The sequence below is a fragment of the Podarcis filfolensis genome, assembly GCF_964270895.1.
Source record: "Podarcis filfolensis genome assembly, chromosome: 13".
Classification (NCBI taxonomy): Eukaryota; Metazoa; Chordata; class Lepidosauria; order Squamata; family Lacertidae; genus Podarcis; species Podarcis filfolensis.
The window spans coordinates 53,778,488-53,800,958 of record NC_139615.1 but is presented as its reverse complement, the minus strand read 5'-3'; the positions used below and the strand labels follow the sequence as shown (position 1 = coordinate 53,800,958).

General features: G+C 49.2%; 1 protein-coding gene across 2 annotated transcripts; it reads right to left on the bottom strand.

Annotated features, from left to right (window-relative positions):
• Nucleotides 1–607: 607 nt before the first annotated feature.
• Nucleotides 608–21,912, bottom strand: LOC310748305 (beta-crystallin B2). Of its 2 annotated transcripts, none has more exons than XM_083584017.1 (6): nucleotides 21,860–21,912; nucleotides 9,132–9,203; nucleotides 5,739–5,857; nucleotides 4,705–4,837; nucleotides 2,273–2,415; nucleotides 608–987 (listed from the first exon to the last, which is right to left on the bottom strand). In XM_083584017.1, exons 2-6 carry the CDS (start codon nucleotides 9,180–9,182, stop codon nucleotides 819–821), a joined length of 615 nt encoding a protein of 204 aa, XP_083440143.1. In that variant the 5' UTR covers nucleotides 9,183–9,203; nucleotides 21,860–21,912; the 3' UTR covers nucleotides 608–818. The 2 variants fall into 2 exon arrangements, with proteins under 2 accessions (XP_083440143.1, XP_083440142.1); XM_083584016.1 differs by lacking the exon at nucleotides 21,860–21,912 and adding an exon at nucleotides 11,147–11,515.
• Between the last annotated feature and the right edge of the window lie 559 nt (nucleotides 21,913–22,471).

The window sequence follows — 22,471 nt, the reverse complement described above, 5'->3', positions numbered from 1 at the left end:
GTTTGGAAGGGGAAATTTGTAATCTTTCTGTGATCTATATATTGGTTGAACTCCAAGGCATCTATGGTTTTCCTCTGTCCTTTTATCCTTCCAAAAACCCTGTGAAGTAGGTTCATCTAAGAGTGAGTGGCCCTTAAGTAAAATACCATGGCTGAGTAAGTCTCCCTGCTTGCTGCTGGACTGCAGCTCTTCCTGCATCAAAGGGGATTGGACTCATGGGTGTAGCGGGGGGGGGGGGCAGGGGGGAAAGTTGCCGCCCCCAATCAATACAAATCAATAAAAATGCATAGCCAATGGAGTGAGCTTTTGTTTCTCCTGCTTCGGAGGATAGGACCCAAACCAGTAGATTCAAATGCTAAGAAAGGAAATTCTGATTAAACCTCACAAAGAACTTTCTGTCAGCAAAAACCGTTTGGCAGTGGAATGGACGCCCTGGGAAGGTGGTGGACTCTCCTTCACTGGAAGTATTTAAACAGAAGTCAAGGATGCCGTAGCTTTGATTCCTGCATGGCAGAGAGCTGGACTAGATGACCCTCAGAGAGCCCCTCCAATGCTACAATTCCATGATTCTAGGAGTATCATGAGTAGAACAGAAAAGACCAAGAACTGTGTTTGAATGGCAAAGCTTTATTCAGGTGATTCCATGGTGATGACAGCAGTAGCAAGAACAGTTACTCACACACATGAGCGTGCAGAAGAGGCGGCCCCAGCTGGTGGGGGGGTAGATGACCAGGTCAGGGCCCTTGCTGGCTCTCTCAGAGCACTCTCTCACCTCCCCCCCCCCAGTCTGGAGGCAGCAGCGAAGGGGAGTGGGAGGCTTAGCTGGCAGGATGGAAGGCCCCCCTCTGATGCCACTGCATGTCCCGGATTCGCCGCACCGACTGGATCTGGGGCTGCTGAGCACCAAACTCAGCGCTGTCCTTATAGTCCCCCTTCTCAAAGAGGTATTGGTAGCCTCGGTAGCCAGGATACTGGTATCCCACCCATCTGCAAAAGGGAAGTGGAGTCAGCGCAGCACACAGTGGGAGTCCCCTCCCACCTATTCATCCCAGGTGATGGGATCTGGCTAGTGGACAGGGCTTTCTGCTCTGTTTTGCTTGCAGTCTGTAACACATTTGTTATATTTAGAACTGAACATTAAGAAAAGTTTGGAAGCAGATTTACAGCATCTCGTTTATTTCCAAAAGCAAAAAAGGCCTTTCTATATGCTTCCACCATCCAGGGGGGATGATCATGGATCTGCCACTGCCTGCCACTTTGACTGAGCCACATCTACACCATGCATTTAAAGAGCTATGGTGCCACTTTAAGAAGCAATGACTTCCTGCAAAGAATTCTGGGAGCTGTAGTCTGTTAAGGGTGCTGAGCATTGCTAGAATACCCCTGTGCTTCCCACAGAGCCACAATTCCCATAATTCCCTGGGAAGAGGGACTGATTGTCAAACCATTCAGAGAACAGGGTGCCCTTAATAGACTTCAGCTCCCAGAATTCTTTGCGGGAAGCCTCAACTTTTTAAAGCAGTATTCTAGTGCTTCAAATGTTTGGTGTGAATGTGGCCTGAGTGTAACACGTGAACCCAAGGAACTCAAGGAAGAAATGAATTTGCACGATCCTATCAAGGAGAAATAGGGCCCCTGACCCCCATGCAAATGGCCCTAGATTCAACCCACCCCAGGCAGGGCTGGGAAAGACCCCACCTGAACCCCCAACCTGGTGCCTTCCAGGTGTTTTGAACAACAACTCCCACCCTGGCCAATGGTCAGAGCTAATGAGAGTTGTCATTCAAAAGACCTGAAGGGCACCAGGTTGGGGAATATTATTGCAGACAGTCCTAAGCAGCACTCTGGCTCAGACTCTGGGCACTTCCTATAAAACATAGACTGGACCCTAACGAAGCCCAGCCTCTTCATCTACCCCACACCTGCGCCTCCATCTCTAGCACCTTTTTTGCACTGTCCTTATGGAGGGTCACAGAAGAGCATCCGTCTTGCAAGCAGAAGGTCCCAGGTTCAATCTCCGCTGGCATCTCCAGGGAGGACTGGGCAAGAGAGCCGCTGCCAGTCAGTAGAGGCAATACTGAGCTAGATAGACCAATGGTCTGATACCTATGTTTCTAGGTGCATGCCAGTGGTGTCCTGCAAAAACCCCAGTGGCCTTCAGTTGAGTCCAGGAACACCTCAGAGGCTTTTGTGCCACTCCACCCAGGAATCTTTAGGAAATGAGCTCTCTCAGCCAACCAAGCTTGACCAAGCTGCCTGGCAGAGGACTTACGTGCCACTCTGGACGCGCACAGAGGACACCTTCTCCTGGTAGCCATGGGCATGGAAACTGGGCACGTCATCATCGATGATCTCTATCTTCTTTCCAGTGAAGCTGGGGTTCTCATAGAGGACGATCTTGTGCTCCTGGCTGTCCTAGGAGGAAGCCGTACCAGGCCAAGGTTAGAGGCAGCCACACAAGGGCAGGAGGAAGGGTGACAGAGCAAAGGAAGAAGGAGGCCATGGGGGAAAAGCCACATGCAAACCCTGGCTCACTGGGCAGGAGCAGAAGCATGCCAGCTCCACTCCTCTGGGCTCAAACCCTTGGATTAGCTTTACATCATAGGATCCTTGTAAGGATTAAGGGGTGGCTGGGAGAATTATGCAGACTACCTCAGCACGCTACAGCCCAGTTAAAACAATTTTACAGGCTACCAATCTGATTCCAGGCACACTTCAAAGTGCTGCTTGTAACTTACAAAGTCCTATATGATTGGGCCCAGGCTACCTGAAAGATCACATCTCCCCACGCAAACCTGCCCAGGTGTTAAGATCTTTGGTTGAGATCTTTGAGTGAGATCTTGGTCCCAACAGCATCAGAAACACAGCTGGTGGTGACCCAAGAATGAGTCTTTTCTACAGCTGCTCCCAGAATATGAGATTCCCTCCCAAGAGAGGCTAGACTGGCTCCCTCTTCGTCATCCTTCTGCTGGCAGGTTGAGACCTTCCTGTTTGGACAGGTCTTTGGAAACTAAGGTGCAGACAGTGCTGCTGTCGGGGCAAACTGCATTTTAATTGCTGGTGTTCTAATGTATTTTAACTATTGGTTTTTAACTAGCTTGTTGGGATTACTTTGTATTTCATAATGGTGTTTTTAAATGTTGGACGCCTCCTTGAATCCCAGCTTGGGAAAAAGGCAGGGTATAAATGCTGTAATATGCAGTTATTGACACACACCTGTGTGCATAAAAGGGTTAACCCTGAGCCCAAGTTATCAGAGTGGGTGTTGCTTAGCAGGCTCCCCTCCCCCCCTCAGTGTCTTTCTCTTCTATATAGCTTTGACTATATAGTCAATGCTGCCATTGAGCTGAACCTCTCCAAAAGGGAGATTTTATAGCCTGCAATGATCCTTTTTAAAAAAAATTATTTTATTTTAAAGTCTTTTAGAGCCTCTTCTTTGTATGACCGCCAGCAGATGGAGACTTTCTTGCTGCAACTTTTGGAAACTCTGTGAGTAAAACATTCACTTATTTGCAAAGCCAAGCGTCTGTGATTTTATTCTGTATTTTTGTACAGAACATTTGTTTAAAAGTGGATAAGGGTAGATGTAATATCTAACCAAGTTGTAATGTACTTGGTAGCTATCGCCATTGTGCCTACCAGAGAGTAGGAATCTCTCTTCTAAACCTCTTTCTCCAAGAAATACATCCCGTAATTTAAAGGGGTCCTTGGAGGCAGGAATGAACAGAGAGATCCGGAGGGGGGTGGGGGAAAAGCTCTCCTTGGAGGCTTCCGGCAAGGGCTGCCCACTCCTTGCTGATCGGAACATTTCTGCGGCAGCAGGGACTTCTCTGCTGCAGCCACTTCAGCTCTTGGTTTTTGAAGGGACTTCAATGCCATGTACTTCATGCAATTTTATTGTTAATAAAAATATATTAAAATACCCACAGCTTTTTTTCAACTGGAACTCAGTCCCTCTCAGGTAGGCACCATTGCCATTATAAGAGAACAAGGGAGGTGTCCGTGGTGAGTTCTGGCTCTTTTTCTAGAAAAATAGCACTGAAAATACCATGCATGAATTTTAATGCATTGCATTTTTAATCATTGAAAGCCACCCAAACAGTAACACACCACGGGTGGGCCCTCCTCACAAGTATATGGTTGGTGGTGGTAGGGAGAAATCTCTCTCATAAAACTAGGCTATTGTGTGTTCCAGAATATTACATCTCCCCCTGCCCACAAAACCCCTCTTTCCTCCAAGTGGTTCCTGTGAAAGCATGACTTGTGTCACTGATTCAGAGTTTTGCTTTGCAGATAAAGCCATGACCCACCTTCCAACTGGAATAACAAACCACAAAGGGCACATGAAGGTCATCATTTGCACCCTTCTTTCCTTCCTCTCTTTTGTTTTTGCTGCTGAAGCTGCCATCTGTTCTATGTCTGTCCAGCCCCATCATATTTCGAGCAGGGATGGGGAATTTGATGTTGCTGGGCACACATCCCTAGGAGAGCATTACAGGGGGGTGGACTGAGTGACTCTTGGGATCCCAGCTCAATGATTCCATCTGCCCACTCCAAAATCTTCTAAGATCAGCTGCAGACCCTTGTGACTCCACCAGGCATGAAGCCAAACCTGCCCATTCTTGTATCCAGCCCAGGACATTCACTACATGAGTGCTGCCCGCCACCAGCCAGAATGTCCCCCTCCCCTCCCCACCTCCTCACCACTTTGATGGGCCTCAAGGCAGAGATGCTGTCGCTCCTCCGGCTGTTGGTCCACGAGTCCCAGCGGGGATATTCTCCTTTCTCAAAGACAAATTGCTCCCCTTTGCAGTTCACCTGCTCATAGCCAACCCATCTGGAAAAGCACAGAGATACCCCCCACCCCCCACAAAAATCTCCATCAGCTGGAGCAGAACTAACTTTTTCTTGGCAGTACAGTGGTATCTCGGGTTACAGATGCTTCAGGTTACAGACGCTTCAGGTTACAGACTCCGCTAACCCAGAAATAGTACCTCGGGTTAAGAACTTTGCTTCAGGATGAAAACAGAAATTGTGCAGCGGCAGCACAGTGGCAGTGGGAGGCCCCATTAGCTAAAATGGTACCTCAGGTTAAGAACAGTTTCAGGTTAAGAATGGACCTCCAGAACGAATTAAATTCTTAACCCGAGGTACCACTGTACAGATAAATTATCTGTCCTCACTTCAGATTTAGAAGAAAATCTCTGGTGTATGCCTCTGGTGGAGAGGAGGGGAACTACTCCAACATTTTAATTCAATTATTTATTTACTTCTGCTATTTGCAACCTATTCTTCACCTAACAGGAAATAAACAGCCTTAAACCCAGAATAACCCCAAACTTGCTCAAATGATCCATACATTCATAAACTCAAACCCAAAACCTCACCCTAACAAAAATTGCTGAAATAAAATTAAAATGAAAGTTGGAGCTGAAGGAATCTTTCCTCCAAATACATCATTCCCTCTCCCACAGAGGGCCAAGAGTGTCATATTTGCTCATCATTGAAATGACAGTCATGTTGGAGCATGATTCACCTCAGAGGCTATCTGAGATAATTATCTGAAGAGGCAGGAGGTTCTCCTCATTTTGCCCTTTGAAGGACAAACAAGACACTTGCATGAAATTGTGGAGTGTCAAAAACGAAGCTCCTTCTAGCTGTGTGACCCAACCCCACCTTGGCACAGAAGCTTGCCCTTGCATCTTTCCTGACCCCTGTTCGCACAGGGGGAGACTTACGGGCCTGAATGCACCAGGATGGAGCCCACTTTCTCTAGCCCAACCTCCTTCAAATTGGGACAAGCCGCATTCAGCTCATGGCAGCGACCCTGGAAATTCTCCTGCTCGAAGACGACAATCTGGAACCCGAGAAAGAGAGACAGACAGACACCTGATACCCTACTCAGGGTGCCTACCCAGAGCCTTTTGATGCTGGGTGGCTGGTGAAAGCTGCAATCCAAACATCTGGAGGGGAAGCTGCCTTCAAATAGGCAGAGAAGGCAGGAACAGAGGAGGACAGATTGGTGCAGTCATCATGGTGTGGCTAGCCGAACGTACAGATGGAGAGAACGGCTGTGTCTGGAAGCTCCCTTATATGGCATTGGGCCGCTGGTCCAGCTAGCTCAGGACCAATGGCAGAGCGTATGCTACTGCCGCCCGGGGCAGGCGCACAAAGTGGCAGGGGGTGGGGCACAGAGGGAGCAGCTGCTTGCAATTAGTCTGATTGGGCTGATTTGAAGGGCACGTGCCTGGCAGCCCTGTGCGCCTTTGTGACTGTCGGATTGCAGCCTTGCAATGCAGCATGGGGGGTGCAATCACATGCTGAGGCCAGCGGAGGAGAGGAACGGAGAGGCCTCCATCACCTCTCCTGCTGTCCACTGTTTCTGTCCCGGGTCACGCCCTGGGGGGAGGTAGTTGCAGCGGCTGTGCCTCCCCCCCACCTCTTGGCCTGCCAAGGGGCGCCCCTTCGCTGGCCACAAGGGGAATGGGGTGCCACCCCTGACTGGGCGCATCTTCCCTGTGCTCCTGCCTCACCTGCCATGGGGGCACCTTCCCTGTGCTCCTGCCTCACCTGCCATGGGGGCACCCAGAACCCCCCAGCCCCCCCCCAGCTAGGCCACTGCTCAGTACTGTACTGTCTTCACTGACTGCCAGTGGCCCTCCAGGGTTTCAGGGAGGGTCTCTTCAAGCTCTACCTGAAGACTGAAGCTGGGATGTTCTGCATGCAAAGCAGATACTCTACCTCTGAGCTACAAATGTCATGATCCACCCAGTGGCGGAAAGCAGGTGGGGGCGGGGCTGGTGCGCGTCCTGGAGGTGTGGTGCACCACCTGCGGGGGACGTGGCGCCCAGCACAGGCGGGGGGGCAGCTGCGATGGCACCCCACCAGGATTGCGCTGCCGGCGGCGGTGCGCTCCCTCCACACTCCTCTTCCTCTGCCAGTGGATCCACCAGGAATTTTGGCTGCATTCAGGTTTCATCAAGTCAGTGAACCTTCCTATAAACTTCCCTCTTTCAGATTTCCCTTTCAGTCCTGGAGCAGGGAGCAAGTGGAGCAGGTCAAGTGAAGGGGTTAGAATACTTACACTTCAAAGGAGGTGGAAATATGTACCGAGGACATGATTTCCAGTGGCACCTTCAGAAACAGCCTCCTGCTGAGAAGCAGATACTGGGATGGCAGCAGGAGGTGGTGGGTACCTCCTTCATGGACCTCCCTGGGCTGTTCACAGGCGGAAACAGGACTTTGCAATGGGACATTGCAACAGGACTTTACAAGCAATGCTGTAACATTCTTTTGACAGGCCTAACTGTGAGTGACTTCATCCTGCACCAATTTCCTCCCTAGCCTACCTAGTTATCCAGTTTTGGCCCAAGACCTCCATGGATTGTACCATCCACTGAGGTTCCAGCTAAAAGATGGGAATGCTAGTGCCTGGAGGAGGAGCAGGCCAAAGGGAAAGCAAGGGTAGATACATAACATCTACCAGGCTCACTGGGAGAGAGCAAGGGTGGCCTAGTGGTCAGAGTGTTGGGCCTGGGAGACCAGGGTTCAAATCCATAAAGCTCAGCCATAAAGCTCATGGGGCAGCCATGGGGCAGCCATTGTCTCACAGGGCTGTTGTGGGGATTAAGTGAGGAGAGAAAGAACCATGTAAGTCAGCTTGAGCTCCTTAGAGAAAAAGGTGGGTTATAAGTGCAATAAATAATAGACCCAAGGCCTCCCCTCCTGCCCACCACAACAGCAGAGAGTAAAAAAAGATGACCAGTCAGAACTGAAACACAATCAGGTTTCCAAAAATTGGCCCTTAGATGCCTCAGATCCCTTGGATGTTTTTGCTGCAAAAGACCAAGTAACATGGCTTTGTTACTGAAACCAGTTCCAGCATTAACAAGCTCATTTCAGGGTTTGTCTTTGTGTGGACACTTCCTGTGACCCTGGCAGGAGGGCTGGGAGGGAGGAGAGGCATTCGGGAACTTTGCAAAGCTTGGGTCCCTGGCAACTTCTGTTGTATTATGGCCCAATATGGGGAGGGGGGCAAGGATGGGTCCTGTTCCACCACCTTTCCATTGCCCTGCTCTGTCCACTTTCTGGTTCATTTTGTGTGTGTAAAAAGTTGGCAGGATGCTTTGAAGCATCTTTGAAGCTTGAACAGGCACATGCGATCCTGCTTCCTGTAGGGCTAAAGAGGATCCTCAGTGATGCAAAAGCTGCACAGAGTAGAAGTTTGAGATGTATTCATGAATCCTGCCCTGGTCCTCGCTTATAACCAACTTGCTGCCTTTTACAGACCAACCCCCTGCCCCACAGGTTACACATAGGAGCAATAAATGAGAATTGATGGGGGGGGTGCAGGAGGAACCAACACCACCCACTGTGGCTCTGCTTGGGGCAGGGTCCAGCCAAGTCAAAGACCTCATGAGCTAGTCCAGACCACACTCAAGCTCCCAGAAAATCCTTCCATGGTTTCTCAGTGCTACTCTGCTCAGAGGCAGAGCATCTGCTTTGAATGCAGAAGGTCCCCAAGTTCAATCCTTGGCATTTCCAGGTAGGGCTGAGAATGTCCTTCTGCCTGAAACTCTGGAGAGTCCTCCCTACCAGCCCACACATACAGTTAAGAAGCCCACCTATGTCAAGGATGCCCAAGCCCCCTGCTGGAGCTCCTGTGCTTCCTGCCTTTTTCTGTGTGGTGCTGATGGGGAAGGCGGCCAGGCTTGCTTTTCTCTTTCTGCACAGAAGCCAGCAAGATGGAGATTACCTTTCTCCTAGTCAGGGTAGAAATGGTGGGCTAATGATTTTGCATTCTGCTTGCCTTCTGAGCAACTTAACACTTTTATGCACAAAAGTCCACAAAAGCTTGTGCCATGATGCATTCATTAGTCTTTGAGGAGCTATAATACTCTTTGTTGATCTTACACCTCCTTTGTTTACAGCAAAGATCTCCCCTGTTATAAAGGTTCTCATTTTATTGATAAAATGTAAGATTTGACCAAAATCTATTCTTGTCACTGCTTTCTGCTGCCCCGCAAGATTCTGGATCTGCAGTGGAATTTTCCACCCAGTTGAGTTCTTTCCAGGGAGAGCCTCTGCAGGGCTGCAAGCCCTCTGGGCTTCCTGGCCTGCCCCTTACTGACCTTGGAACTGGCTTGCTGCTGTTTTGATGCTTGGTGGTCTGAAGCCATCATGAAAAGTGGTTGAGCTGCTCCCTGGGGAGAGAACCTCACATCAGATTAGAAGGATGAGGGCAAAGTCACCACATTGGAGAAATTGCACAAACACAATGCTAGGTAGGGGCCATCCCAGAGGAAGTTCAGGTCACTCTGCTCCATGCGCACCAGAAACCCGGCAATGCCATTGGCTGGATCCATCTAGTGCAGCATCCTATCCTCACAGTGGCCAAACAGATGGGAATCCTGCAAGGAGAACATGAGCACTAGAGCTCTCTCCCCTCCTGCAATTTCCAGCAACTGGTATTCAGAAGCATTGCTGTCTCCAATGCTGGGTTTACTAGTCCTCGGAGGTAGGTAGCTGGAGCAGCAGAGCTGGCAAGAGACAATCTCCTGACACAGCAGGGACAGAGGATTGATCTGTCAGTTTCAGTTTCTCTCAATTTTTCTTTTGCCCCAATCTGTTCTCCACACCAATCTGCACTTTTTATTTTAAAGAGTCCTCATGAAAATTAGTCATCCTTTTAGTGCGCCATTTCCCTAATTGTCACGTATGCAGCTGTGCCTAACATGTATGTTTTTTGCAAGCTTATGCCCCCTGATACTCTCTCTTCAACCCCACCCCGATAGATGCATTTTTGTAACATTTTCAAGGATTGGAGGATTGCACCGCAAAACTCAGAGAAGTGCAAATTTTGAAAGATGCATTTTGGTCCAGAAATCACTTGGGGAAGTGCAGTTTAGGCAGAAACTGACTTGCTCTCCTGTCCCTACTTGGCTCTCTTCATTTGCAATGCAGCCATAAAACGCCACTGCAACCAGCTCCCTTTCCCATCATATACATTTCTAGATAGGAAACCTAACAGAAAGGTCCCCATTTGCAGGTGGCCACACAAACACTTGCCAGGCTTAAAGAGACTGCTGTGTAAAAGGAAGCTAGAAAATATATACATTTGAAAGGGAGAGGGAATCAGCCAGTTTGCAAAAGAAAAAAGGGGGGTCTATAGGGGGTGGGGACCACACCCTCTTATTGCTGCCAAGGTGCTGGGAAATACCCAAACAGTCCAGACACAGACATATCTAGCCAGGAGGAATTACTCACAACTAAGCACTTAGCATAGGGATGCAGGTGGCGCTGTGGTCTAAACCACTGAGCCTCTTGGGCTTGCCAGTCAGTGGTTCGAATCCCCGCGACGGGGTGAGCTCCCGTTGCTCGGTCCCAGCAGCTTAGTCATGCTGGCCACATATCCTGGGAAAACTGTCTGCGGACAAACGTCAGCTCCTTCGGCCTGTAAAGCGAGATGAGCGCCGCAACCCCAGAGTCGTCTGCGACTGGACTTAACTGTCCTTTACTTTACTTTTTTAAGCACTTAGCACGGCTTAATGCAGGCTGTGAACCACTCTTGCCTGTCTCAATTCCCTCTTGTCCAAAGGGCATTCCCCTCCCAACTGCTGCTGTCCCTCTTCCGCCTCTCTAAATACGCTTCAGGTTACAGACGCTTCAGGTTACAGACTCCGCTAACCCAGAAATAGTACCTCAGGTTAAGAACTTTGCTTCAGGATGAGAACAGAAATCATGCTCCGGTGGCCCCATTAGCTAAAGTGGTGCTTCAGGTTAAGAACAGTTTCATGTTAAGAACGGACCTCCAGAACGCATTAAGTTCTTAACCCGAGGTACCACTGTACAGATATTCCCTAGACAATGGAGGCAGCTCTCCTGTTTGGATTTTCAAAGCATAGGTAAGGACAGGTTGGAACAAATATATTGGATGCCTAACTTGAGGTGCCTCAGTGGAAGCTGAGACCAGCTGAGAACTAGAGAGCTGCTTTCTAATTTCTCCTTCTGGGATTTCCTTTACAGGATATTCATACCTTGGAATGGAAAGAAGAAGACCCCCCCAAAAAATATAACAACCCCCCCCCAAAACCCCCCAGCTTTAAAACTTTGCGGGGGGGATTTAAAAAAAGAATAAGATGCTTACCAGTTGCACCAGAGTTTGCTTATGCCACTGGAAGTGCTGCAGCCAAGCACCAGAATTTATAGGCAGCCGGCACATTAATGCACCAGAAGTATTTATCGAGTTCACGAATGTGTGATCAAAATCGAGAATGTTGGATTAAAGGGCAATGAAAACCCAGATCAGCTGACTCGTCACGACCCTTTGTTCTGCTAAAGACCAAGAGGCAGAATTATTTCATGAGCTTTTCATTTTGGAGCCACTCTCTTTGTCAGGCCTGTTGGCAAGAAAAGGGAGTTTCTGTCAACCTCAGCAGGATCTTTGCCAAGCCCCCCCTGGCATCCCTTTGGAACAATGTTGCTCCCAGCTCAGTCCAGCCTGGGGATTTTGAGGACGAGAGACTGTCCCTCTTTGATAAACCCAACACACCCATATAGCTCATTTAGGAGGCAAAATAATAGAAATAAAAATGCCAAGGTCAGCAATTGCAAAGTTGGAGTTTTGTTTGTTTATTTTTTAAGGGAAGATGGGTTTTTCCAGCTGTGCACACATTCTGCCCGCTGCTCAGACCACAGTCCCTGCTGGTTTGGCAAGAAGCAACCACAGGGAGACCCATCTACTGAAGCAACTGGCTTCCCAAGGGCTCCAAAGGGAAAGGGGCGAACAATATGCAAGCAGAAGAGCAACATTCTCCCCTCCTGGGCAGAGCAGAGTCATTGTGGCCAGGAGCCACTGGGAGCCCTCTCCTCCACCATGAATTTCTCCAATCCTCCGTTAAAGCCATCCAAGTTAGTAGCTATCCCTGCCTCCTGAGGGAGGGAGTTCCATAGTTTATGCGCTGCGTGAAGAAGTAATTTCTTTTATCTGTCCTGCATCTTCAAACATTCAGCTTCATCCGATGTCTATGAGTTCTGGTTGAAAGGAGACACACAGAGAGAAGAAAAAAAGTTTTTTTCTATCTGTGTCCTCCATGCCAGGCATAATTTTAAAAGTATATTTCATGCCATATCTTTCTCACCCTTTCTCTGAACTAAAACGTTGCAAACACAGCAGTCTTTCTTTACAGGAGAGCAGAGGCATCGAGTTCCGCATGACACTGGGGGATTCAACATGTGTGTGTAACATCACATGTGCAACACACACTTGCAATGTCTCATAAGTTGGGAGGAGGTTGTGAGGCCTGCCCACTACAAGTAGGCCCGGCAGGGCCCTATGCCACCAGAGATAGCCCACCAGGGCACACCACTGCTGATGGGAGGCCCAGCAGGGCCCAGCCAATCAAGACTGGGAGGCCTCAGCCCCATTCCTGCATACTTTTTTGGGGGGGTGATCTGTTCTCAGCCCCATAAAGTTGGGGCTCCCAGGGGGATCTCAACCCATATCATTTATTATTCCTTGGCAATTGACAAGTACCCCTTTTGGGGGATTGTAAATTATGCTAAAAAGAAAACAGCTCAAATATAGCCACCCACCAATGCAACACTCTCACAAGCTAAACCTGATTGGACCTCTGCAGCTTAAGCTCTTAACCACTAAGTGGAAAAACCAAGGCCTTTTGCCATCAGACCTCAGGCCATCCTGACTGGTGTTAATAGGAGTCCATCAGTGTCTGGAGACACCAGGTTGGCTGATCACAAGAAGTGGTCTCCTGGTGCCTCTTGCCCATTATGTCTTTTGCTTGCAGGTGGGCACATAACTGTGATGGGGCAAAACTAGGCTCAGATAGTGTGGGATCTGCCCAGTTTCAAGAAACCACCAATACTCATGGCCTAGTAGTGGGGTTTCCCTATTCTTGATAACACCAAACCATGATAATATTTGGGAGTCATCACTGTGGCATGGATAGCTAGATCCATAGATACATTTACACATTTCTTGTGCTTGATTCTTGAAGCAGAAGAGCGCGCTCTCTCTCTCTCTCTCTCTCTCTTTCTCTGCACCCTGCAAAAACTACTGCAAATGGAAATAAGGCAACATTGCGGGGTTATTCTAAATGGTGTTTCTCAACAGATCCACAAAGAGCTTGGGTCCATTTAGAAAAGAGGGGCAGAGAACCCCATTCTGCAAAAAGTGTAAGAGGACCCAGGGCTGACTTGCCACATTTTGAAGGAAGCACATTGCCATCTAATAAGGGTGTGCACCAAGACAAATTGGAGTGATCCATGTCTCCTTTCTCCCACATTCACATACACACAAATCTGTTTCAATAGGGCCAGTGGGCTTTGCAAGAAGTGGGACTGTCTAAAATACTGCTTGCAGAGCATTGGAGAGTTTGGGATTACTTGGTGTTTTTTGTTTTAAAGCACAGCTTTAAAATCCACTTTGTTTTAATGTTTTTGTTTGTTTTTAAGTTAAAAGCTTCATTTAAGTTTTTTGTTTTTTAACTGCATTGCTGTACTTTAACAAATAACCTTAGCGCACCCCATAACTCCATGGGCAGCACCCTCAATAGTCTCATGTTGCAAAGCCTATTGTTGCACACCTCTCCAATCTCTGAGGGGGGTGAGATTCCAGATGCTTACCCAGGGTTCATGTCAACTTTTGGAAATGATACACAGCGGAAACTATGGTTTCTTTAGTGTGATGGGATGGTGAGCTGCTTGTGCGTAAAATCCTGATCCCTCAGAGTTTGGCTAAGTCCCCAAACCTCTGTCTGTGATGGAGCTCCTTAAGCATGGCTCCATCAATCGCTCGTTGAATCGGACAGTGGGCGTTTACGGAACTTCTTCCAGCATAAAAGCTCCTTAACGGAAACGCGTCTTCTGGACTCTCGGCGTGACAGTTTCCGCCGAGGAGTGGGTGTCCCTACGGGAGGTCCTGAAACCTCCCCACTGTTCTCGCTTGAAGTGTCTCTGAGCCCTCCCTCCGACTCACTTTCCCTTGGAACTCCACTTCTCCCCCTGCTGGTCCCCTCCTCCGCTGAGTGGTCTCTCTCACCCTCCATGAGCCCTTTCACCTCCTTAGTCTCAGATGACAGTTCCCTGACATCCACCTCCCCTCCAGGGCCCCCTTCACCCCCTTCCCTCCCCTCCTCTGCGGGAGGCGAGGGAGCAAAACCCCTGAAGGAACCTCCCTCATCTTCCGAAGTTTCGAACACTTCCCTCCACCTTTTGCTGTTTCCGGTTTCCAAGTACTCCTCCTCCTCGGAGTCTGTACCTCCTTCCAACTCCGATTCCCTGAATCCCTCCAGTTCCTCCTCATCGTCGGTGGTGCCAAAGTACTCCCTCCGGAACCTCGCTACTGGCTGAGGTTTCCTGGGGAACCTTTGGTGGAACGTTTCGATCAAGACCTCGTCATGGACCTCCTCTGCCTTCACCCAGGTGTTTTCCGACTCCGGTTCCCCTTCCCACGCGACCAAATACTCCACCTGATTACCCTTCCACCTGGAGTCGATGATTTCCGCCACATAGTTGCGGCTTTCCCTTTCTTCTATGGCTGGCCCCCGTGTGGATACCCCTTCACCTTCCCCCCTGTATGGTGACAGTAATGACCTGTGGAATACTGGGTGCAGTTTCATGTGGTTCGGTAACCGGAGTCTGAAAGCCACTGGGTTGACCTGTTGGATGACCTCAAATGGTCCCAATCTTTTGGGTCTCAATTTCTTGCAACCTCCCTTGAACGGCAATCCTTGGGTAGATAGCCAGACCCGACTCCCCACCCTAATTGTTTCACCTTCCCTTCTGCTCTTGTCTGCCTGCCTCTTATATTCTTCTTTGGCCCTTTCTAAGTTGTGTTGGAGTTGACGATGGATCGCTTCCATTTCTTCTACAAAAAGTTCAGCGGCCGGAACACTCCATCTCTCTCCTCCTTCCCCTGGAAACGCCCTGGGGTGGCACCCATAATTAGCCAAAAAGGGGCTCATCCCGGTGGACACATTCTCTGCATTATTGTAAGCAAATTCCGCTAGTGCCAACTTTTCGACCCAATCGTTTTCTCTGTCATTGACATAACACCTCAGGTATTGTTGAAGGATACCGTTTGCCCTCTCCGCCTGCCCATTGGTCTCAGGGTGCCTGGCAGTCGAAAAGTTGACCTCTACGTGCAACAAGCTCATAAGCTTCCTCCAGAATCTGGACGTGAACTGTTTCCCTCTGTCGGAAACCACCCTCAAGGGGGCGCCATGCAGCCTAAAAATATGTTCTACAAACAATTTCGCTGTCTCTTCCGCCGTGACTGCATGTGAGCAAGCTACAAAGTGACCCATCTTAGTTAACTGGTCTACTACGACTAGTATGGCGGTTTTCCCCTGGGATTTGGGCAGATCAGTCATAAAATCTATCGACACCGCCTCCCACGGTCGTTCTGGTGTGGGTAACGGTTCTAATAACCCCGCTGGTGCCCGCCTTTCTCCTTTGGCTCTCTGGCATTGGTCACACCTTCTCACATACTCCCGTACATCCTCCCTCACCTTGGGCCACCAAAACTCCCTGGTCACCAACCACATGGTCTTGTGTTGCCCAAAATGCCCCGCTGTGGGATTGTCGTGCAGCTGTTTGAGTACTCTCCCCCTCAATTCCCCTTCGGGTATATATAGCGCCCCTTTGTAATACAATGCCCCGTTTCTTTCTTCAAAACCTCCGGGGTCTTCTCCCTCTCTCCTTAAACCTCTGAGCTTATCCTGGGCGTACTCATCATTTACCGTTCCCTCTACCAGTTCTCTTTGCCCCACCCAGGCCGCACCACACACCCAGTGGTCCTCTGGGATAATATGTCTCTCTTCTGGCGCTCCCTCCCCCTCCAAATATTCAGGTTTGCGAGAGAGAGCGTCCGCTCTGATGTTTTCTGGACCTGGCACATAGCAGATTTCAAAATGGAATTTGGAGAACTCCATCTCACTTGTCGTTGGTTGAGCACTCGTGCCGTTCTCCAATACTCCAAATTCTTGTGGTCCGTACACACTTGCACCTTATGCTGTGCGCCAATTAGTAAGTGTCTCCATCTCCGGAACGCTTCGTGAATGGCGAGTAGTTCTCGGTCATATACCGTGTAGTTCCTCTCGGATTTGTTCAGCTTACGCGAAAAGAAGGCACACGGTCTCCATTCCGACTCATTGCTCCCTGGCTGAAGCAGCACCGCCCCCACCGCCCGGTCTGAGGCATCAGTTTCCACTCTCATGGGTTTTTGTAAATCCACATGCAGGAGCTGTTCTTCCGAAGCGAATGCCTTTTTCAATTCCTCAAAAGCGTGCTCCGCCTCCGCCGTCCAAACGAATTTCTTCTTGCTGCTTAGACAGTCCGTGATGGGAGCCGTTAAGTGGGCAAAGTTCTTGATGAATTTACGGTAAAAGTTCCCAAACCCTAAGAACCTTTGCACATCTTTTTTCGTTTTCGGTGTCTTCCATTCCAGCACCGCCTGGACCTTGCCTGGATCCATGGCTAATCCCTTGTCTGATAGGCGGTACCCCAGGAATTCCACCTCCTTGGTGTGGAACTGACACTTCTCCAATTTCACCCACAACTGGTTTGCTTGCAGCTGGCTCAGCACTTCCCTGACATCCTTTACATGCTGCTCCTCATTCTCTGAATATATCAGCACGTCATCGAGGAATGCCACACAATTCTTGTAGAGCAAAGGTCCCAGTACATGGTTCATGAGCGATTGAAAACAGGCGGAGCCTGCTTGTAATCCAAAGGGCATAACAAGATATTCGAAAGCCCCTAGGGGGGTGAACATCGTTGTCTTCCATTCATCCCCCTTCTTTATTCGTATCAGGTTGTACGCTCCTCTCAGGTCCAGTTTCGTGAATATCTTTCCCTTCCTCACCCTGGTCAAAATGTCATCAATCCTGGGCATGGGGAAAGTCACTGGTTCTGACACGGCATTCAGCCGCCGGTAGTCCACGACCAATCTCGGTTTATCCGTGTTTTTTTTGTCCACAAAAAACACTGGGCTGCCCCCCACCGCTCTGGACTCTCTGATGAAACCTCTCTTCAGGTTTTTGTCAATAAACTCCCTCAACTCCTGCATTTCCCTGTCTGACATGGCGTACAGCTTGCCCACGGGGAGCTGGGCCCCAGGGACCAGGTTAATTTGGCAGTCAAAGTCTCTATGCGGTGGTAGTTTATCTGCTTCCCTTTCGCTGAAGACCTTGCTCAGGTCAGCGTATTGTTTGGGCACCTTCCCTTTGTCCGCCACTTCCGTCCCTGCTAGGGAGGCTTTTGCCCCTTCTGGCACCTTTCCCTCTTTGCAGTGTTCCAGGCAATGTGCTGACCCAAAGGAGACCACTCTCTGATGCCAGCCCACTAGCGGGTCATGCAACGCTAGCCAACTCATTCCCAAAATGACTGGCGCCCCTCCCAGGGTGGCTACATTGAACGCTATCCTTTCGGTGTGCCTTGCCACCCTCATAACCATTGGGACGGTCTGTAGGCTAACTTCTCCCCCCAACAGCTCCCTCCCATCGATCGTGGTGACCTGCAGGGGGTTGCTTAAAGGGAGTGTCTGTATCTGGTGTTCAGCTGCAAACTCCTTGCTCATAAAATTACAGGAGCTGCCTGAGTCCAACAGCGCTTTGGTCTTTAGTGGGTATCCGTTTGCCAGCTCTAGCAACACCTCTATTACTAGGGCTGGTCTTGGAGGTTCCGGAGTGGGCACTTTTACTGCTCCTTGGCCTGTCTGCAGTGCCCTGACCGTGGCAGACAGGCGTTGGCTTTTACTGGCTCCTGGACTTCCTCCTCCTTCCCCCCAACAGCTCCCGCCATCCCTTGCCATTCCTTTCTTTGCGGGCAGACTCTGGCAAAGTGACCTGGCTGCTGGCAGAGATAACATTTCTTGGCGCTCTTTCCCTCCTTCTTCCTCCCTTCACTGGGATTTGAAACTGCGCGCGCGCGCGCTGTTCCAACTTTCATCGGCTCTCCGGGCGGGAAACTTGGTTCTGGAATCTCTGGAATGCGGAAATCCCTCCAACGCTCTCCTTTCCCCTCCCGCTTCTCCAAGGCTCTTGCCTCCTGGCGCGCTCCAATGGTCAGCGCTGATTTGGTCAGCTGGTCCATAGACTCCGCCCTGGGCGCCCGGGAAAGTTCGTCTTTCACCGCCGAAGAAAGCCCCTCTTCAAAGAGCATTTGAATGGGTTCCGCCGATAAGTCCCACCCCAATTTATGTATCAACATTGTAAACTCAGTCCAGTACTCACGAACCGATCGGCTCCCCTGTTTGCAAGCCATCAATTGCCTGCGCACCAGTCCCTGTTCAATCTCGCTGGAAAACATCAAATCCATGGCGCGAAAAAACTTCCTCGCGTCCTTCAGCATGTCACTATTCCCTGCCATCAGGGGCCTCACCCAGTCTCTCGCCCCCCCTTCGAGATGGCCAATCACAAACGCCACTCGCGATGCCTCATCGGGAAAGTCGTTAAACTGCAGTTCGAGAGCATACTGCATCTCTGTCCTAAAGGCTTGGTAGTTCCTGGGGTCCCCCCCAAACTTCTGCACCATTCCTGGCATCTTTCTTGCTAGTGTAGCGCCTTTTGCCTTTTCTGCATCCTGCGCCCTCCTTTCTTCTAGCCTCGCCGTTTGCATTGCTAGCTGGAGTTCCAACACTCTGTACCTTTCTTCCAGACTTGGACTTTCTCCAGCTCCTGCTGCTCCTCCGGCTCCGGCTGGGTTGCTCATGATGCCTCTCTGCACAAGCTGCTTTCAGGGACTGTCCGATTGCTGTGATGGGATGGTGAGCTGCTTGTGCGTAAAATCCTGATCCCTCAGAGTTTGGCTAAGTCCCCAAACCTCTGTCTGTGATGGAGCTCCTTAAGCATGGCTCCATCAATCGCTCGTTGAATCGGACAGTGGGCGTTTACGGAACTTCTTCCAGCATAAAAGCTCCTTAACGGAAACGCGTCTTCTGGACTCTCGGCGTGACAGTTTCCGCCGAGGAGTGGGTGTCCCTACGGGAGGTCCTGAAACCTCCCCACTGTTCTCGCTTGAAGTGTCTCTGAGCCCTCCCTCCGACTCACTTTCCCTTGGAACTCCACTTCTCCCCCTGCTGGTCCCCTCCTCCGCTGAGTGGTCTCTCTCACCCTCCATGAGCCCTTTCACCTCCTTAGTCTCAGATGACAGTTCCCTGACATTTAGGATATATGGTTTCTTTATACATATATATAACCTGAGTCTAGGATGGAGGGGTTCACAGTATTAACACCCCAAAGGTGTATTTTTGTTTATCCCCAAGCCACAGCCTTGGATTCAAGCATAAATCTACCATGGGTGATGGGTGAGAGAGCTCTGCCTTTCCTTTTTTTTTTTCCATAAAATATTTATTGAAGTTTTCAAAAGAATTTTAAAAAAAACAAAAAAAAACAAAACACACACCAAAAAAAAAACCCAAAAGCAAACATATATCTTTCATTAACATTTTTCCTTGACTTCCCCACATCTCCTCTTCTTGTATTCCAATTCAATTTTTAGTTCAACAAGTTCCTATCCCCAAATTTTACCTTATTATATTTAAATCCTTTTGTTTAACCAATTTTGACATAAATCTCAATCTTGATACATCAAATCTTATTCTTAATACCTTTTTCTAAAGTCGACCCCAATTCCATTTCACGATTTCCCCATTTTAATCTAAAATAGCAAAACAGATTATTTACAAAAAAGAATATATTTATACCGCCTTTGGATACCCAAAACCCCACTCCCCACTTTTCCCGGTTTCAATCCCCAACCAATGTCCATCAATCCATCTGGTATCAGCCTGGTGATCTCATATCCGAGGCCCTTAAATCTCTCTCCTTTCCTCTCTGCCGGTTTTTTTGATAGTCCTTTATGTTAAACGCCAGATCTCGGAGAAGCTCTGTCCCCATAAGGTCCATACTTCTTCCTGCCAGGCCACCATATTTAAAATTGTAATCCAAATCTTGTTTTTTACTTCTTTTAAGACCAAATGTCCCAAAAACTCCTGCTTCCACTTTGGTCAAATTTATCTTTCCCTTTAAGTCCATCTTTACAGGCCTCTGGCCTGCCAGGTCTCCATATTTATGATTGTAATCCAAATCTTGTTTTTTGCTTCTTTCTTTAATCCTCTGCTGCATTATAGCTCCTCCTTCCTTTCCCTCTAAGTTGTCATATGTAGCTTCTTCAAATTTCTCAAGTTCCTTTTCTTGTTCAGCTGCAAGAGTTTTTAGTTCAAGGGCACAGTCTTTTTGTTCTGGTACAGAGACTTGAGTCAAGTCCCTTCCAATTTCCACAGGTTTGTTTGCTTTTTCACTCAATATTATGACATTTTTAGCCAAAACAATGCTTTGTTCATGAAGTTTTCCCAGGCTTCGAAATATCTTCTCGAGTGCCGTCTGTATTTTTCCACTTACAGCCATTCTGTAATGTCCCAGAGCCCCCTCTAGGGGAGTGCTGGTTACTTAGTATTCCTTCCAGTTGTAAATCCAAAAGTCCTTTATTTTCCTTGGTTTTCGACAATTTGTTACCTATATGTAACAAATATAACCAGCCGAGGCAATAGAAACAAAGTTCTCTCTCTTTTTTTCCCTCTCAGCTTTGACAGCTAATTTGACAGCTGTCAAAGTCTTTTAAATCTCTCCAACAGGCTCCCTCGCGGATCACTCCCAGGTCCTGGGGGAGGGGTATCAATCCACTTTCAAAATTAATTCTTATCCTCCAGCACATTCACTTATACTGCCAAAACGTGAAATTAGTTACTTTTGACTTCCCACAAAGAAAATGTTCTTTTCAACCTTAGTTATCTAGTCCTTGCTTTAAAATGTTTACAAAAGGGGGAGACGGACTTCCTCTTTACGCCTTCCCCGCTCGTGCCGAATCAAAAAAGGGTGATTTTTAATGTCCAATTTCCGTAATACTCACGGGTTGTTACTTTTAGTCCAAATTTCAAAGGAAGAAGTCAGCGCTCTCCAACCATGGCATGCGGCTTCGCTTCGCGGAGACGGGTAGACAGCTCTCAGCTCCGCGCCGCTCACCCCCGGTATGTTCCGGAGCCTTTAAAAAGGCTCCTTTGCAGCGGGGGGGACGCAAATGGAGCCCGCCGAGCCTTCAGTTCACAGGCTTCCCCGCCTGTGATTTTTTTCGGGTCCCCGCTTCGCCGTAGCGGTAGAACCCTAGCTCCACGAAGCAGATTTCCTCCGGAGATCGGAGGAAATCCGCCATTACAGTTGCTGGCGCTGACCGGAAGTCAGAGCTCTGCCTTTCCAGCCTGCAGCTTTTTTCTCTAGCACACACTGCTCTCAAACTCAGGCTTTGTCCTCCTGTCTAAGAACTAGAGGAGCCTCTCTCCATTGTTATCTGGCACAGAGCCCCTTTCCTTTGCTCTCTTAATGGCCCAGCGTCAGGAAGCTAGTCTGTCTTGATAAGCTTATAACACTTGCTAGGATTATAAGGGTGTGGCATCCACAAACTCAGAGCACTAAAATAGCTCTTTGGACACAAAAAGGAACTGGGAAAGTCACCTGGAAGCAACAGCTTTTTTAAAAAATGCACCAACATTTGGCCACCTTTAAAACACCTTCTCTCCCGTGTTTATGGAGGAAAGTGAGTCCCTTTTACTTTCTCCCACAAAAGCTTCTGCGCCTATTTGTCAGCAATGTGGCAGATTTAATCAATTTGAGGAGCTGGGGGTGAGGGTCTCCTGTTCCTATAGATTTCAATCCCTTTGGCATCCCAAGGCAAACCAAGGGCCTGCGCCCTGCGCTGTGAAGCCGAGACTCCCGGCGATGGTGACGGGAGGAAAAGGCTGAGCGGCGGCGACACTGCCAATCAAACGCCGCACCTGGTTTACCTCAGCGGCGTTTGATTGGCAGAGATTGGCTCCTCCCGCCTCGCTCCTCCGGAAGTCCACTTTACCTTTCCACCTGGACCGCCAGGAGATGCCGCGTCTCGGTGCGTAGCAGCAGCCTGCCCTGCCATTGGATGCGCAGACACTAAGAGCCCTAAAGAGACGCTTACTCGCAAGTAAGCTGCAATCGTTTCAAGGCCGCTTGTTCAGCGCTTGAAGCCCACTGAAATGAAATGTGCTATGGATTGTGCCCCTGGGAAGCTAAGCGCAGCGGCTGGCCCCCCTTGCCTCTTTTTCCAGCTCCCTCCCCCCCCCATGCCACTTCTCCAGCCCGCCACAAGGTCTGAGGGACAGTGGACCGGCCTGCAGCTTAAAAAATTTGCTGGCTCCTGCCTGTGACCAAAAGGAGAACATGCAACAGCAGTTTTTAAGATTTCTCATTATAGCAAATGTGGATCACGGAGCTTCATTTTATGCAAAGCAGATTGGAACCCTCAACACACAATGGCATGTCACGGTTTGTAAACGCATGTACAGTGGAACCTCGGGTAATCCACGTAATCCGTGACGGAGGCAATGTCTGCAACCCGCAGCGTTCGCATCCTGAAGGGTAGG